General features: G+C 41.6%; 1 protein-coding gene across 1 annotated transcript; it reads left to right on the top strand.

The window, feature by feature from the left end:
• The first annotated feature begins 5,472 nt into the window (after positions 1 to 5,472).
• On the top strand, positions 5,473 to 15,169 carry LOC125245916 (stonustoxin subunit alpha-like). The gene is made up of 4 exons (XM_048156744.1): positions 5,473 to 5,722; positions 7,140 to 7,322; positions 7,801 to 7,848; positions 14,197 to 15,169. Exons 3-4 carry the CDS (start codon positions 7,815 to 7,817, stop codon positions 14,721 to 14,723), a joined length of 561 nt encoding a protein of 186 aa, XP_048012701.1. The 5' UTR covers positions 5,473 to 5,722; positions 7,140 to 7,322; positions 7,801 to 7,814; the 3' UTR covers positions 14,724 to 15,169.
• The last annotated feature ends 1,156 nt before the right edge of the window (positions 15,170 to 16,325 follow it).

Raw genomic sequence — 16,325 nt, 5'->3', positions numbered from 1 at the left:
ATAACAGCAGATACAATGTCAGAGGTGAGTCGAAATCAGAATCAGTACCAGGCAAGCACTCAGGGCGGTCGGCAGACAAGACAGGAGAATCCAGAGAACAGGCAATAGAGTCACAGGGCAGACAGCGAGCAGAGCACAGAGGTAACAAACAGTCCAGGGTCATACACAGGGAATCAATACAAGGTAGATAACGCTCAGAAATGTCAGACTAGGCAGAACAAGACTTTGCAAATGTGTGTGTGTGTGTGTGCGTCTTAAATAGTCTAGGATGATATGGATCAGGTGCATGGGTAATCAGTCTGAGTGGGGAATATGGGTAATGTAGTCCAGCGTGGGTTAGTATTCCGGCGAGGGTGCCCTCAGGTGGCGATCAGAGGGAGCCACAGAGACCGTATTCGTGACAGAGCCCCCTCCCTGCGAGTGGCTCCTGAAGCGAGGAGGCGGGCGACGCCGGGGTCTTCCACGAGGACGAGCCTGTGGATGGTACCCGGAGGTCAGGCTTACGTTCACATTTAGACCTTGGAAGAATGCTGTCCACAGACGTGACGTAATCTGTGGTCCTCTGTCCGAAACGATGTCTTCGGGAAGGCCATAAAAGCGGAACACGAAGTTGCAGAGATGTTCCGCAGTTTCTAAGGCTGTCGGTAACTTGGGTAGTGGTAGGAATCGACAGGCTTTGGAAAACGATCTATGACTGTGAGAATTGTTGTATGACCCTGAGAATTTTTGAGATCGGTTATAAAATCTATGGTGATATGTGACCAAGGGCGTTGAGGAATGGGTAGTGGCTGTAAGAGTCCTGCTGGTAGTTGGCGGGATGATTTCGTGGCTTGACAGATGGAGCAGTTATGTACATAAGTAATGACGTCAGTTTGCAATGACGACCACAAAAAAGCAATTGTTGACCAGTTGGATGGTGGCAGTGATTCCCGGATGTCCTGCGCTGGGTGCGGTGTGTACCCACTGGATGACCCTTTGACGAAGAGGAGGAGGACATAGGTGCGATCCGCTGGCGACGCTGGGGTCTTCCACAAGGACGAGGGGCCAGACGCGCCGGATGGGTCCTATGGAACTCGGTGATGAGATTTGGATCTAGGATGTCGTTGGCATTGACCCAGGACCGCTCCTCCGGGCCAAACCCCTCCCAGTCGACGAGATATTGTAGACGACCACCCCGACGTCGAGAATCCATGAGTTTGTGAACCTGGTAAGCCTCCTCGCCTTCCACGATGAGGGGAGGAGGTCTCTGGTCACCAGTCTCGTCTGGGCCCTCCCCTCCAATCGGACCACCTGCGGGCTTAAGCAGAGACACATGGAAAGTGGGTGAGATACGGTATTCTGGAGGTAGAGCTAAGCGATTTTGGGGTTATTTGACGGAGACCTTGAATGGACCCACGCCGGGGTTGAGCTTTTTACAGGGGAGCCGAAGACGCAAGTCCCGAGTGGATAGCCAGACCATTTGTCCGGGGCGATAACCGGGATGAGGACGTCTGGAGCGATCAACTTGTTCCTTTTGTCGCCGGACAGCTCGTTGAAGCTGTACATGGGCCCCGTTCCAGACCTCTTCACTTCGCTGAAGCCAATGATTCACTGCCGGGAGATCTGTGGGTTCACCAGACCAGCGGAAAAGTGGCGGTTGATAACCCAGGATGCACTTGAAAGGCGAAAGCCCTGTGGCTGGTTTCACAAGGGAATTTTGAACGTATTCCGCCCAGCTTTCCTGTAGCTCAGTGGTAAGAGCATGGCACTTGCAATGCCAAGGTCATGGGTTCAATCCCAGGGATTGCACATACTCGTATACAAATGTATAGTATAATGCAATGTAAGTCGCTTTGGATAAAAGCGTCTGCCAAATGCGTAAATGTAAATGTAAAAGAACAGGTACCGACTCCATTCTGACTGATTCTGATGGCAATAGGAGCGAAGATATCGGATGACTTCCTGGTTGTCTCTCAGCCTGTCCGTTGGCCTGTGGATGGTACCCGGAGATTAGGCTTACGTTCACATTTAGGCCTTGGAAAAGCTGTCCAAGACGTGACGTAAACTGTGGTCCTCTGTCCGAAACGATGTCTTCGGGAGGCCATAAAAGCGGAACACGAAGTTGCAGAGATGTTCCGCAGTTTCTAAGGCTGTCGGTAACTTGGGTAGTGGTAGGAATCGACAGGCTTTGGAAAACGATCTATGACGGAGAATGTTGTATGACCCTGAGAATTTTTGAGATCGGTTATAAAATCTATGGTGATATGTGACCAAGGGCGTTGAGGAATGGGTAGTGGCTGTAAGAGTCCTGCTGGTAGTTGACGGGATGATTTCGTGGCTTGACAGATGAGCATTATGTACTAAGTAATGACGTCAGTTTGCAATGAGACCACAAAAAAGCAATTGTTGACCAGTTGGATGGTGGCAGTGATTCCCGGATGTCCTGCGCTGGGTGCGGTGTGTAGGTGCGACGAAGAGGAGGAGGTACATAGGTGCGATCGGCTGGGCAGTCGGCTGGCCCACCTGGCTTGACGGTGATTGAGACGTTTGGCAGAGCGTAAATATTCCAGGTTGCGATGATCCGTGAGAACAGTGAATGGATGTTTGCTCCCCTCCAACCAGTGCCGCCACTGCTCCAGGGCGGCCTTCATGGCCAGGAGTTCTCGATCACCGACATCATAGTTCTGCTCGGAGGGTGTGAGTTTACGGGAATAGAAGGCGCAAGGGTATAGTTTGGCTGGATTGCCCTGACGTTGGGAGAGGATGGCACCGATTCCGGTACTAGAAGCGTCGACTTCTACGATGAACTCCCGTTCGGGGTCTGGATGATGCAGAATTGGGGCAGAAGTGAACAGATCCTTTAGTCTGCGGAACGCATCTGAAGTGACAGTGGACCAAACCAGCTTGTTGTTTCCCTTCTTTAGCATAGAAGTGAGTGGTGCAGTGATCAGACTGAAGTTTCGGATAAAACGTCTGTAGAAATTTGCAAATCCTAAGAAGCGTTGCAGTTCTTTAATTGTAGCGGGTAATGGCCAGTTTACCACTGCTTGAACTTTGCTGTCGTCCATGGCAACCCCCTCTGCACTAATGATGTAACCCAGGAACGAAGTGGAAGTTTTGTGAAACTCACATTTTTCAAGCTTGGCATAGAGCTGGTGTTCAATGAGCCGCTGAAGAACTGCCCGGGCTTGGCGTACATGATTGGGGAAACTATCTGAGTAAATCAATATGTCATCAATGTACACGATTACCCATTTGTTCAGCATGTCCCGGAAAACATCATTAATGAAGGCCTGGAAGACGGATGGACTGTTGGCAAGGCCGAAGGGCATAACCCGATATTCATAGTGGCCGGTTGTGGTGGAGAAAACCGTCTTCCATTCATCTCCCTCCCGGATACGAATGAGATTATATGCACTTCGAAGATCGAGCTTGGTGAAATAGCGGGCTGTGCGGAGCTGTTCCAAGGCAGCGGGGACCAGAGGCAGAGGATAACGAAACTTGATGGTGACGAATTAGCCAAGGGTGATAGAGACGAAATCAGAATCAGTACCAGGCAAGCAGTCAGGGCGGGCGGCAGACAAGACCGGAGAATCCAGAGAACAGGCAATAGAGTCACAGGGCAGGCAGCGAGCAGAGCACAGAGGTAACAAACAGTCCAGGGTCATACACAGGGAATCAATACAAGGTAGATAACGCTCAGAAATGTCAGACTAGGCAGAACAAGACTTTGCGAATGTGTGTGTGTGTGTGCGTCTTAAATAGTCCAGGATGATATAGATCAGGTGCATGGGTAATCAGTCCGAGTGGGGAATATGGGTAATGTAGTCCAGCGTGGGTTAGTATTCCGGCGAGGGTGCCCTCAGGTGGCGATCAGAGGGAGCCACAGAGACCGTATTCGTGACACTGGGGTTCGAGAGTTTTGAGGTCAAACATGGATACGAAAAACCTTTTTTTATAGTTTCTAGGAATGCTCCAAATGTTCAGCCACTTATACGAAAATGTTGTCAGTTACATTTCTACAATTCTACACATTAAATTGGGGTGGGGGAACTAATTTACTTCAAAAAGTTTCAATGACATTTTCTTTTAAGTGGCGTTCACATATCGCGTCTTTTTCGCGCACAAGTCAGTTATTTCAAATGTCGCCGCGCACTCATAATGGAAGCGAAACGGTTGCAATGTGCCTGCGGTTTCCAGGTGCAACGAGATGAAAACATCAACTTTTCAGAATGCCACAAGCCCACCGCAGGTCATGTGACAAGAAACAACTGATCAGCAACATCGAAAAACATCGAAATCTCAGCCGAACAGCTGATCATAGCTGCACAGGGTGGTTTTTATATCTCATCTCCATAAATATATCTAGTAGTAACTAATGCAAGGGCTAGAAATCAAGTTATCCTTTTCTGAAACTTCCTACTCATCGTGGAGAGCGCGGTTCATGGATGCATAACAACGACAGACGCCACAGAGCGCAAGCGCTTTGGAAAGAAGGAGAAAGCGGTGCAGCCTCGCTTTCCATGCGTTTTTAGACGTGATGTTTTTAGACGGTTCCTTTTTTTTTTTTTCTAGAAAGTCAGATGCGCGACTCCAAAATGAGACACAAGAGATGCATATTTAGGACTGCGCATGTGCATTAGCTTGATCCAGCCTCAAATATACCTTTTTTTGTCATGATTTGAACATTTAGAAACAAAATTATGAGACAGTTGTCAGATTTCATTGGTGATTTAAAATATGAAATTTAATAGAAAGCTTGGCAAACAGCTTTGGAGAATTTGATGTTTCCCCATTCAAAGAGATAGGAGCTGCACTTGCATGCCCGAGAGGCGTTTCAAAGTTGGACGCTGAGTGAAATGACTTGTCCTAAATGGACTTTGAAATTACCTCCGTATGATGCCTATTAAAGTAGTGTTTATATAAGTGCAGTGCTGGTGCTGCTTTGTTTACAGAAGTAACCAAGGAAACTCTACACTGCAAAAATGCTTTTCTTATTTACTATTTTGTCTTGTTTAGTCTAAATATCTAAGAATTCTTAAATCTTAAATCTGTAATGTTTTTACTAGATAAGTTAAATGACGTAAGAAATTTGTCTTATTTTCCGGAAAATAAAATCAAAATGAAGTGAGTTTTTTTCCAGTGGGGTAAGAAAATAATCATGTTTCTGTTTGGGACAGTAACAAGTAACAAGATTTCAAACAGAAACAAGATTATTTTCTTACCCCATTGGCAGATAATTTAGCTTCTTTTAAGCAAAAACTCACATTTTGATTTTTTTCCCAGAAAACAAGAAAAAATATCTTGTCATTTTACTTATCTAGTAAAAGCATCTGGATTTATTTAGATATTTAAATACTAAGTAAGAAAAGCCTTTTTTTTGCAGTGTATTGCACCTGAATTTGCATGCTTTTTTTGGGGGGGGGGGGGGGGCTTATATCTTATATCTTATATGTATGAGGGGGGCTTCATGGACAAAAGGTTGGGAACCACTGTTTTATTATATGTGACTTGCAGACACACCCATTTTGCACACGTCACTTAAACACAGAACCAGGAAACAACAATCTCCTGAGTTCAAAGAAAGAGAAACTTAAGAGATTCATGTTTCCTACATAGCTACACTTGAGTTCAGGGAAAGAGAAACTTAAGTGTATGTGAGCTGTTGTGACTTTCTCTGGATGATGGATGAACATGTAACCACAACACTGTATCAGCTTCAACACAGAGGACAGAGAAACAGGTATGAACTTAAAACTAGGCACTGAGAAATAATGCTGACAGGCTCATTTCATATGTGTTTGTATACATATTAACAGGCAACACCCACTGCCGGTGGGTTTGTGGAGTTCTAGATAATATAATGAAAATGGGCCCCACAAACGTAAATATTGTCATAACATTACAACTATAGATTTTTAAAGGGAAATCATCAAAATTGTCATATAGTACATGAGTAGTTGAGAAATAATCCATTTACCTTTTTTTTTTTTTAAAAAAAAAAAAAAAAAAGAAGAAGAAAAAAGGTTAATATGGTTGTGTATATTTAGTGGTAACCGTTAATTTTATGTTAATCACAATTTTTAATCACCTTTCAGTATCACCAAAACAGTGATGTTATGATAATTATTCATAGTACAAATGAATCATGTTGTGGTTAATATGAGGTCATAACTGGATGTTTAATAATTTTGTTAGTGAATATCTAGTTAAATTATGCTTAAAATGGTTTTAGCTTGAAATTTTGAAAACTGAATTCTTAATTCAAAGACAAATACCCACATAACTGTGCATACAATTTTTTTATTTTTTTTTTTTTTTTTTACTTTTTGGCAGAAATTAAAAGATGGGACAGAAAAATAAAGTAATAGAAATGAAATAAAATCATTTAAATGGGGCCTAAACATAGAAAACCTTGAAGTAATGATGATATACAGAACAGATCATTGCTTAAATTTGTTGCTTAGATTATTTTTGAGAAAACATGACAAACTTTATTCAGTAGAAGCGCTGTTTCTGCTATCCAAAAGTGTTTAAACACAGTAAACATTTGAAATAGCTGTGAAGTAGTTTTTTGGTGACTTATTTTCTGCATTTCTGAGCACTGCTGAGGAACTATGGTAATTAACGTAACATTATTGTTTTACTGTTTGCTGCTTCTGTTTATATTGTTGCTTTATTTGTGTCACATTTTAGTCATTGGTTATTTTGTGATTGGTGATATTAAGAGCATCAATTTTACATGTATTTTATTTTAGAGCCCGTCCATACTTAAAAATGTTGTGTCAGTGTCTCATCTAGATGGATTCAGCATTTTGGGAGCCTGAAATCGATAATTTTTTGAAACCGGGTCCCAGAGTGGATAAATCTGAAAATGACATCCTCACGTTTTCGTGTGTACAGCCAATTCGTATATTTTGTGAAACAATGTTGTCATCGGGTCTTATGCTTAGTGTTAATTAATGTACAACGGTGGTAACTGATTATTCATCCCTGACTGAGTTTGAACCTACAGCCATTGGTTAACAGTCCAAATAAGTTACCTTTAAACTACCTTACCCCACTTTTCCTGGACTCAGATGGTCACATGATGGTTAAGTGACTCATAGGCTGTGCGAGATACCACCAATAAGAGCTATTTGTGATGTGTGTCCTAACAGCGCTCTGCAAAGACAGCAGTGGAGGACAGTGAGAGGATCTTTGGTGAGTTCAGCCGCTCTGAGGCCACACAGCGGATCAGGGGTCAAAAAAAGGCTGCGGTGAGCAGGAGATCAATGATCTGAGGAGGACAGACGCTGAGCTCGAGCAAATTTCACACACAGGATCACATTCATTTCCTGCAGGTAGCAGATCTAGAACAATAGGATGGACTTGAGCAAGGTCCTGCTATGACAGGAGACACAGAGAAATGGAAATCCTCCAGTTTAATCATCATTCAGTCTTTCATCTAATCATCTTCTTTTGAAAGTGAAGGCACTTGCATTTTTGGCACTTGTATACTTTAGACATTATACTGACTTTAAGTTTGCAACTACATGTAAATTACTAGTCTTTAGTGTATTAGTAGACTGTCTGCTTAATATCTGAGAACACTTTATTTTGATGCCTTGCAAGTACATGTTAACTTATTCTGCTAACACTATTCCTAACCTAACAGTCTACTAATACTCTGAGTTAGTTGACATGTAGTTGCAAATTAATGAGTTAGTTGACTTGCTGTAGCAGTTACTTTTAGTTAGTAGAACGTGGACTATCAAAATAATGTGTAACATCATTTTTTGTGACATAAGTTACACTGTTCATGTCTGTTGATTTTCACAGTCATATTCAGCAACATGGATCCCAGGACCAGAAAGGACTTCCTACAATGTAAGTCAACACAAAAACGCACATGACATTGTGTCAGTAGCTGAAGCCAGGGGGGAAACACCTTTCTCTGAATATCCTGAAGCCCTATTAAATCATGCCAGTGTTGCACAATGGCCAATTGCGTTTAAACAAGCCAAATGATGGTAGGTTGTGCTTATAAAAAGGCCACAGCATTGACCTCATAATCTTTCAACTAAAAGTGAGTCAGCATAGCATGGTTCAAGGCGTTGTAACTTATGCCAAGTTACATAAGTTACACACAAATTATGTAACTTATTGTAGAACTAACTCACAAGAGCAGAGCTGTTGACAGAAGATAACCTACTCAGGTGATATAATAGGAACCAGTAAGGCAGTAACAGCTGTCAGAAGAACACTGAGAGCAACAATCATAGTGGTCAGAAGCAAGTAGCGTTATTTGACTGCATAAAAAGCAGTGGCATCACTAGCGCTTTCATGAGAGCACAGAATAAAGCCCTGCAACCTTATTACAGTCAAATTTCTCAAAAAATCTTCAAACTATGTTCACAGAACCTCTGACTCTTCTGTCAAAATCAAACAAATGCCTCAAAAACCATTTTATGTGTTCAAAATCAAATAATGCTTTCAGATCATACACACAATTAGTCAATATATAAACACTACAGAGCATTAGACACTACATCAAAAAGTGGAGAACAGCATTTAGGGCATGTAGTTACAAAGAAAAATGTTTATTGTATAAATAAATAGAATAGGGAACACGTTCACTTTTAACTATGACTTTTCCCTCAATAAACTCATTATTTCTTTTTTTTAGTTTTTTTTATTTACTAATTTTACTAATTTACTTATTAATAGTTAGTAAGATAGTTGTTAAGTTTAGGTATTGGGTAGGATTAAAAATGTAGAATAAGGTTATGTATAGAATAAGGCATTAATATGTGCTTAAAGTACTAATAAACAGCCAATATTCTAATAAATGTATGCTAATAAGCAACTAGTTAAAAGACCCTAAAATAAACTGTTACTAAAATAAAAGAAAATCACAGTCAAGTATGATGAAAATACTGAAACCATGTTACTCTTAATAAATAAATAAATAAATAAATAAATAAAATCAGAAAGATTATTCTGCCACAGGATCACGTCTTAAAGCTGGGTCCGGCCAAAGGACTTCATCTACATTGCAAACAATGTTGTCCCTTGCAAGGCAAAGGGCAAAAAAACCTCTGGTGTGGCGGATCCAGCCATGACAGAACTGCACTGGCCATTTCCATTGCCTGGTATATTTTCCCTGGTATATAGGTTTCAGTCATAGATTTCCACCACTATGCAGAGAAAAACTCTTCTATTTGGTTGAGGAAAGGGCTGTATGGTGAAAGGAATACATTTATGAATTGTTGGTTGATGTTAAGCTACTCACATATTTGAACACCACGGTGAAAACTGACATTGTCCCAAACCACGACATAAACAGGATGCACTGATGATGATCCTGCTGCTCACGCTCAAACAAAACATTCCTTTGACCATCCAGAAATGTGAGAAGATTCAGTGTTATATGAACCTAGGTTTGCTTGTGCATGAAGAACCCCATGATTGCTAATGGCTGCACAAAAGGGTGATATTGCCACCATGCTGGCCAGGGACTTCCACTTTTGGATGCAGAGTTTCTAGGTTTTCACAACAAAACCCACCCAACTGCTCCTTAAAACTGGCCCAATTGCATTTCGTGGAGGGGGGGTCCCAAGGTAAAAACAGCATTTTTGGCAGGGCTCTCCTGGTAAAATGTGCATTCCAGGAGCTAAATATCACGTTATTTGGGGTCGATTCAACCCACGGACATGAAAAACAACCCGTGATCACAGTGTAAAAGTAGCCCAATTCTTGGCAACGCTGATTGGATGTTGGCCAATTACATTTCTGCCTCTCCTTCTTCTCTTTGTAAGATTGAATCCTGCTTCATCTTCAAAAATGTATTCATGGAGACCTTTTCATGGAGTCATATTCAATCACTCTGTATATAAAAATTTGTCATTTACTGTAGTGTGATACTGAAAGACAGACTTCTGCAATAGTGCCTTTGTATGCACTCCTGATTTACATACTCTACAGCATAGTGCACTTTACAGTAACTGTAGGCTAGTAACACAGAATTGTACTGTAAGCATTAGCACTGTAAATGTGTACAATTACTTACACATACTGATGTTGTAGATCTTTGACCCTTTCGGAGATGTGCTTAAAGGGTAGTCTGTATACCTGCTTCATGTGTATGCGGTTTTGTTGGAGTTTTGATTCCTTCAAAATTTAAATTGTCTTCAACAACTCTTGAGAGTAGGTATATAAATCCATATAAATCCAGCCTGGTTTAGATGCGGTTCAACAGGCTAAGTAAAAACAATGAAGTCTGCAAAGACATTCCGTCTACTATCCATTGCGGAGATAAAGAACTGGCAAATCTCTCTTATGTCATTTTGATCAAGTTTGTCTTGGTGGATGTGGCAGATGCCCACACTGTTCAGACGGCGTTGACTCATGGTGGAGCGGAGCCATGTCTTAAGCCTTCTTAAGGCACTGAAACTCCTTTCGGCTTCAGCTGAGGAGCACGGCACTACAAGAAGAAATCTAACCAAAGACTCTACTTGAGTGAAGAGAGAACGAACCTCTGGCAGCATAGCTTCGGAGACGGTTCACTGTGTTAGTGATGGTGCCGGATGGATATTGTCAGCTGTACCTCCAGGGAGTGGTGAAGACAAAGAAGATGACAAAGCAAAGTCTGACCCTTCTAAAAGCACTCCAGAAGTCCTCTTGCGGTTGTACATATGCCAGAGGAGCCAGATGCAGCCATTTTTTCCAGACTAAGCAATACCTCATACTGTCCCATGACTGCCTGCACCGGCCCCATCCTCTGAAGCCTTTGTGTAGGGCAGAGGGGCTTTAGAGTTCTTAAACTCCCTGTTTCAGACTGGGCAATCTTTTTTTTTAAAAAAAGGTCTTGTAATTTCCAGACTGGTGATAAAGAGTGCCAAGTTTGTGTACCAAATTCAGTGCATCAGGCACAACAGGGGATGAGCCACAGGCTGTCTGAGTCATAAGACACAATGAGGACCGCAGTGGACATACAAAGCAAGAGGCTTCTTCTCTCGGAGCACTGCCTGAACTTCTTTGGCTGGACATGTTTGCAGCTCCATCGTAAACTGCCCTTAAGGGCAGGACGGGCAAGTTCAACCGCAGGAAGAACATCAGTTGCCACCTGAGCCAAATCCATTCCTGTTGTTGAAAACATCCTCATATAAACCTATAATGTCTTAACGAGGGACAAGATCATGACCCACATTACAGATGCATATGGCCTTTTGTATAACCCCCGAAACATCCTGGGTTCCATCAATTATAATGGAGTACTGCAGGTTGGGCAACACCTGAACAGTATTTGCAATTCCCCTAATGATGGAGTTGGCCATGAGATTCTCACTCTCTTCCCTGCCTAATCTTGTGCCTTCATCCTTTGTTTTGTAAAGCCGGGTGCACACTGTGTGATTTATATTAGTCCTTTACGATGGTTGCTTGTCAGACTGTACGAACATGATCCTCATGTCACACTGTGGGATCTCAGCTGTCATTTATTTCAAGACACGTTAAAAAGGGACGCGCGCATGAAAACTTGTCCGGAGTTTTACATCATCAACCCATACGTGTTCGGTGACAGTGAGCTGCATTTCACACGAGACTGAAATGGAATCTCTATTGTCATAGGAGAAGTCACACTGCCAAATCTTCTGACACTGCCAGAATTTTGTCGGAGGTAAAATTTGATCGCAACGGTCATTAATCTGCTGTCAGTGAACTTGTCAAACTAGCAATCCAAGACTACAGATTTTAGGCTAGGATTATAGGAATCTTTTAGGATTTGCAAAATTTGTCTCAGATGACCAAATCGTGGCCAAAATCGCACAGTGTGAACCAGCCTTTACTCCTTGGCTCTTTCTCTGACTCTGGCTACTAGAAATAGAAAAAAAAAGTGGTTGCCATACTCCTAACTACTAGTACCCAAAACTAGTGTACACAATAGCAATACCACTGCTATAATCAGTGTTGGGCAGTAACGCGTTACACAATAACACATTACTGTAATATTATTACTTTCCCCAGTAACAAGTAGTGTAAGGGATTACCTTTACAAAACAATAATTATATTACAGTTACTCTTCTAATTAACACTGCATTACACGTCAGCAGCGTCTGGGTCCAAAGTTGGCCTGACACACCAAACCAATGCTACACAGCCGACGGCCAAGTAGCAAGTCCGTTCTGCGCCTGCGTGAGATGAAATGCCTTTCCGAACCAGCAGGTGGCAGTATCTGAACAGCCAATCAAAATGATCAGATGGCCTGACGGACCGATGAGCTCCGACGCCGATTCAACATTTCGAATCGGCCGAAAAAAAGGCGACTAGGACCAACTTCAGCCGACGGTGCAGAACACACTGAGAAAACTTAGTGGGCCGATGAACAAAAAATGCCAGACGGCCGACCGTCGGCTTGGTGTGTTCCTGCCTTTAGTGTTTTTACATGTAGAAAAAGTAGAAAAGCGTATTACAATGTCCAGTTTTCTCCCTGAACAATGATGTGAGTTCCTATGGCAATTTTCAATGCAACATAAATGACTTACAATGGTGACATTTTTCACAAACGTGACATTAAATCAAAATACCGCCCTAAACACACCAGCAGAAAGGCAGCGCGATATAAACAAACTAGACCAAAACTCAACACTGCGTGACAGCAGCTTCACATTCTGTCTATCTAGTGTCTCAATGGCAGGCAAATATTTCAATTCAGTAGAAAAAAAAATCGGTCCTCTTCATAGCTGTCACGAATCCGATCTATGAACTTCTGTTCACTCACCACCAGAGGTCATCTGCTTACCACATGGACTCTTGCACTACACTAACTTTTGTACTTCATCCCGGACTACAGTTCCCATGATCCATTGCACTGATGACACACAGCTGTATGCATTGATTGCACAACTGATTCTCATCAGACATGCTAAATAACCATGGACTTCCTCTTTTTACTGCCGAGTATTGTCTGCGCATATCGCTATGTTAGTGATAGCAATGTTACGGAGCCCTCTCCTAGTTTTGTGTAAAGTTCCTAGTTCTAGTCCTGGTCTAGTTTTGTTGTATTGCCTCGTAGACTGTTCTCCTGTTTGCCTTTGTTTCTCTTGCCTTGTCGTTTGCTCCTTGCCTAAATTACTGCTTATGTTATCAGATTACCTCTCTTGTCAAGCTCTCTGGATACTGTTTGCTGATCGAAGACTGACGCCAGCCCTAGGATTATTCTTTGCCTTGCCTGAGATGTACTTGTGCCGTTACCTGACCATTGCTTGTTTTCTGACCACGCTTCTGTAATAAAGCCTTGCACATGGATCCGTACATCTCCTGCTCTATTCAATCAGTAACAATAGCATAAGGTTCACGTCCAACATATGTTGTGATTTTCTGTTTATACCTTTCTAAACCAGCAGAGTATGGACTTTCTTACATGTCGTCCATTCTGCTTTCCACTTCCTGTCGGCAAACAAACTATTGACATGATCTGACAGTGGGAATAGATGTTTTCTCTGTTAAACTTGTTATATTGTTGCTCATGGGCCGGACGCTTGCCATGTGGGTTCATGAAAAGAAAAAGAACCTTTTAACACCTGATCTGTGGCCAAAAGGCTTCTCAAAAGTGCTAACATCATGAGATATGTGCTAACAACCATAGAATCAATTATCTCATAACAGAGCCAAAACAGTCTTTGAGGATATTTTTTCAGAAATGAGTGAGAACATGTTGGCTGAGTTCCTTTCCCAAGCTTCCTCACATCCCTGTGCAAATACATTTTATTTTTGGAGAGCAAGATGAATAATCTTGTCGCTGTATTCTTCTTGTTTGGTTTCGCGGCTCTGCTGTGGGAGGCAGGAGAGCATCCAGCATGCAGCAGGTGTTTGTGCGCAATTCATCTGCTGAAGATGTACTTCTTATTTGCAAGGATCTTCTTCTTCAGGCGAGAAATTGACACCTGAAGGATTAAGATTCTGAGGTCTTCTGTCGTGATTCAGTAGGGCTTGAGTATGGAAAAAGGTTTCCCCATAGCATCAGCTGATGAAGCTATGTTGAGGGAACCGATATCGAAAGAAAACTCACTGAGTATGTTCATGTTCTTCTTGTAGAAGATGAAAGAAAAGTTTTATAGTTAATCATGTACATGATTATTTGCACAGAGTATCTGTAAGCTGTACTGAGACACTGCTGATACACTAAACAGAAACCATTCAGAATTCCTGATTGTGATGTGTTTTCTCTCCATCAGATTCCCATCAGCTCACTCTGGATCTGAACACAGTGAATAAACACCTCCATCTGTCTGAGAGGAACAGAGTGATTACTGGTACTCTCACAGAGCAGCCGTATCCTGATCATCCAGACAGATTTGATGGATATAATCAGCAAGTGTTGTGTAGAGAAAAAGTGCGTGGACGCTGTTACTGGGAGATTGAGTGGAGTGGGATGTTTGGTGTGGATATATCAGTGTCATATAAGAGCATCAGACAGAAGGAATGTGGTAATATGTTTTTGTTTGGATGTAATGTTGAGTCCTGGAGTTTGTTCTGTTCTCCCTCCAGATACTTATTCATGCATAATAACATGCGGACTGAGCTACCTGTAATGTCCAGCCGTAGAATAGGAGTGTATGTGGATCGCAGTGCAGGAACTCTGTCCTTCTACAGTGTCTCTGGAGACACAATGAGCCTCATCCACACAGTCCAGACCAGATTCACTCGGCCTCTCTATCCTGGGTTTTATGCTTTTATTGGATCATCAGTGAAACTGTGTTGATGTATCAGAATAGATTGTAGAGAGATTCTAACCATGATACTTTGAGCTGCATGAGAAATCAGTAACAATGATTTGTTTAATGAAGATGAATACTTGATGCATTAATACTAATACTTACTATTCTATAAATATTATAAAATCTTATAAATATTATTAAAAATAGATTAAAAATTATTTAAAAATCTTGCTAAGTGTATTGTGCTAGACTAAGTGGGAGCCCTGTTGGTTTGATTGCTTCCTTTGTTCTCCTCATTTGTAAGTCGATTTGGATAAAAGCATCTGCTTAAAAAATCATTTAATGTAAATGTAATCTATTGTTTTTTTAAGCTGATGCTTAGAAATGTTAATATACTATTTAAGATAATTGATTGTATATGGAAGTAGGTACAGTACCCCAGTCTAGGGTCGATGAGGTAACATAAATAAAGAGATCTGAATCATTTTCATTTTTATAATTTTTATTCAAAAACCCCACACAAACAAAGAAGGAAAAGTGACTTCAATAAACAATATACCAGGGGTGTCCAAACTTGGTCCTGGAGGGCCACTGTCCTGCAGAGTTTAACTCCAATTTGCCTCAACACACCTGCTTAGGAAGTTTCTAGTATGCTTAGCAAGACCATAGCTGTGTTCAAAATGGCATACCATAATACTATTCATAATATTTCTGTAGAATCTAGTATAAATACTGTGTGTAGTATGCAAATTTTCTGTATATGCATGGGATACTCAGATGACCTACTATTTTTGCCAGAATCTGCTAAATACAACTGAAGTACACTGAAATGTTTAGTGATCAGTTTTAATACTAAAAATCACCTTTGTTAATAAAGGGATTCATAATCTTAATACTAAATCACCGTTTAGTAGCGTCCGGATCTGCAGGCTCAGGAAGAATCCTTTGTTGGTTTGGTCCAATGGTGCTGAAGTTGTAATCAATATCTTCTGCGTTGAATGAAGAAAATGAAACAGCTTGTGCTGTTAATTTGACCCTGTTGTGATCTAGGAAGTTACACATGGCTTGGACTGAGTGAGGCCCGTAAACACGGCTCGGGGGCCGGGTGGGATCCTGCGTGACAGCAATCCGTAGCAGGAACCAAGAGAAGAACCAGAAGAGACCATGTGATCTGCATGGGGGCTTTTTGAACTCTCCAGAAAAGTCACCACCTTCGAGTCTTGGCTTGACCAATGAGAAAGGTGCAATTCTCTGGTGGGGGATTTCCTTTGTTTGAAAGTGAGTTAATTTGCATGGGGAAGTTAACTAGTAATTTTGAGTCCATTAATACTCTGATAAATATAACAAACATACAATGCATTCTATGATATTGTGATGTCGACCAAAATGTGAGTCATTAAACAAGGAGTAATTTGATATTAAACACCACCTAGATGGGCTACAATATCAAGAAGTATCATCACATGTGTTCATAACACTATACGATATACAAAAGAACAATATAGGAACAGTAATAATACACAAAATGTACTGGGGAAATGCATGTTCATTCATTTAGACAAAGTTGACAACGAGTTAGTGGCAAAGAATCCATTTTTATAGACAATGTATGATTCTAGTGGCCTGTGCTTTCCTGATAAAACTGT

The sequence above is a fragment of the Megalobrama amblycephala genome, linkage group LG14 (genome assembly GCF_018812025.1).
Source record: "Megalobrama amblycephala isolate DHTTF-2021 linkage group LG14, ASM1881202v1, whole genome shotgun sequence".
NCBI classification, from domain to species: Eukaryota; Metazoa; Chordata; class Actinopteri; order Cypriniformes; family Xenocyprididae; genus Megalobrama; species Megalobrama amblycephala.
This window is presented reverse-complemented; position numbering and strand designations above follow the sequence as displayed.

What these genes read in the sequence shown, in the direction of transcription:
- LOC125245916 (XM_048156744.1), top strand. Translation starts at nt 7,815, where the DNA reads ATGGATCCCAGGACCAGAAAGGACTTCCTACAAT. An exon ending in CAGAAAGGACTTCCTACAAT is followed by an intron (nt 7,849 to 14,196) that starts GTAAGTCAACAC and finishes TCTCTCCATCAG; the next exon opens with ATTCCCATCAGCTCACTCTG.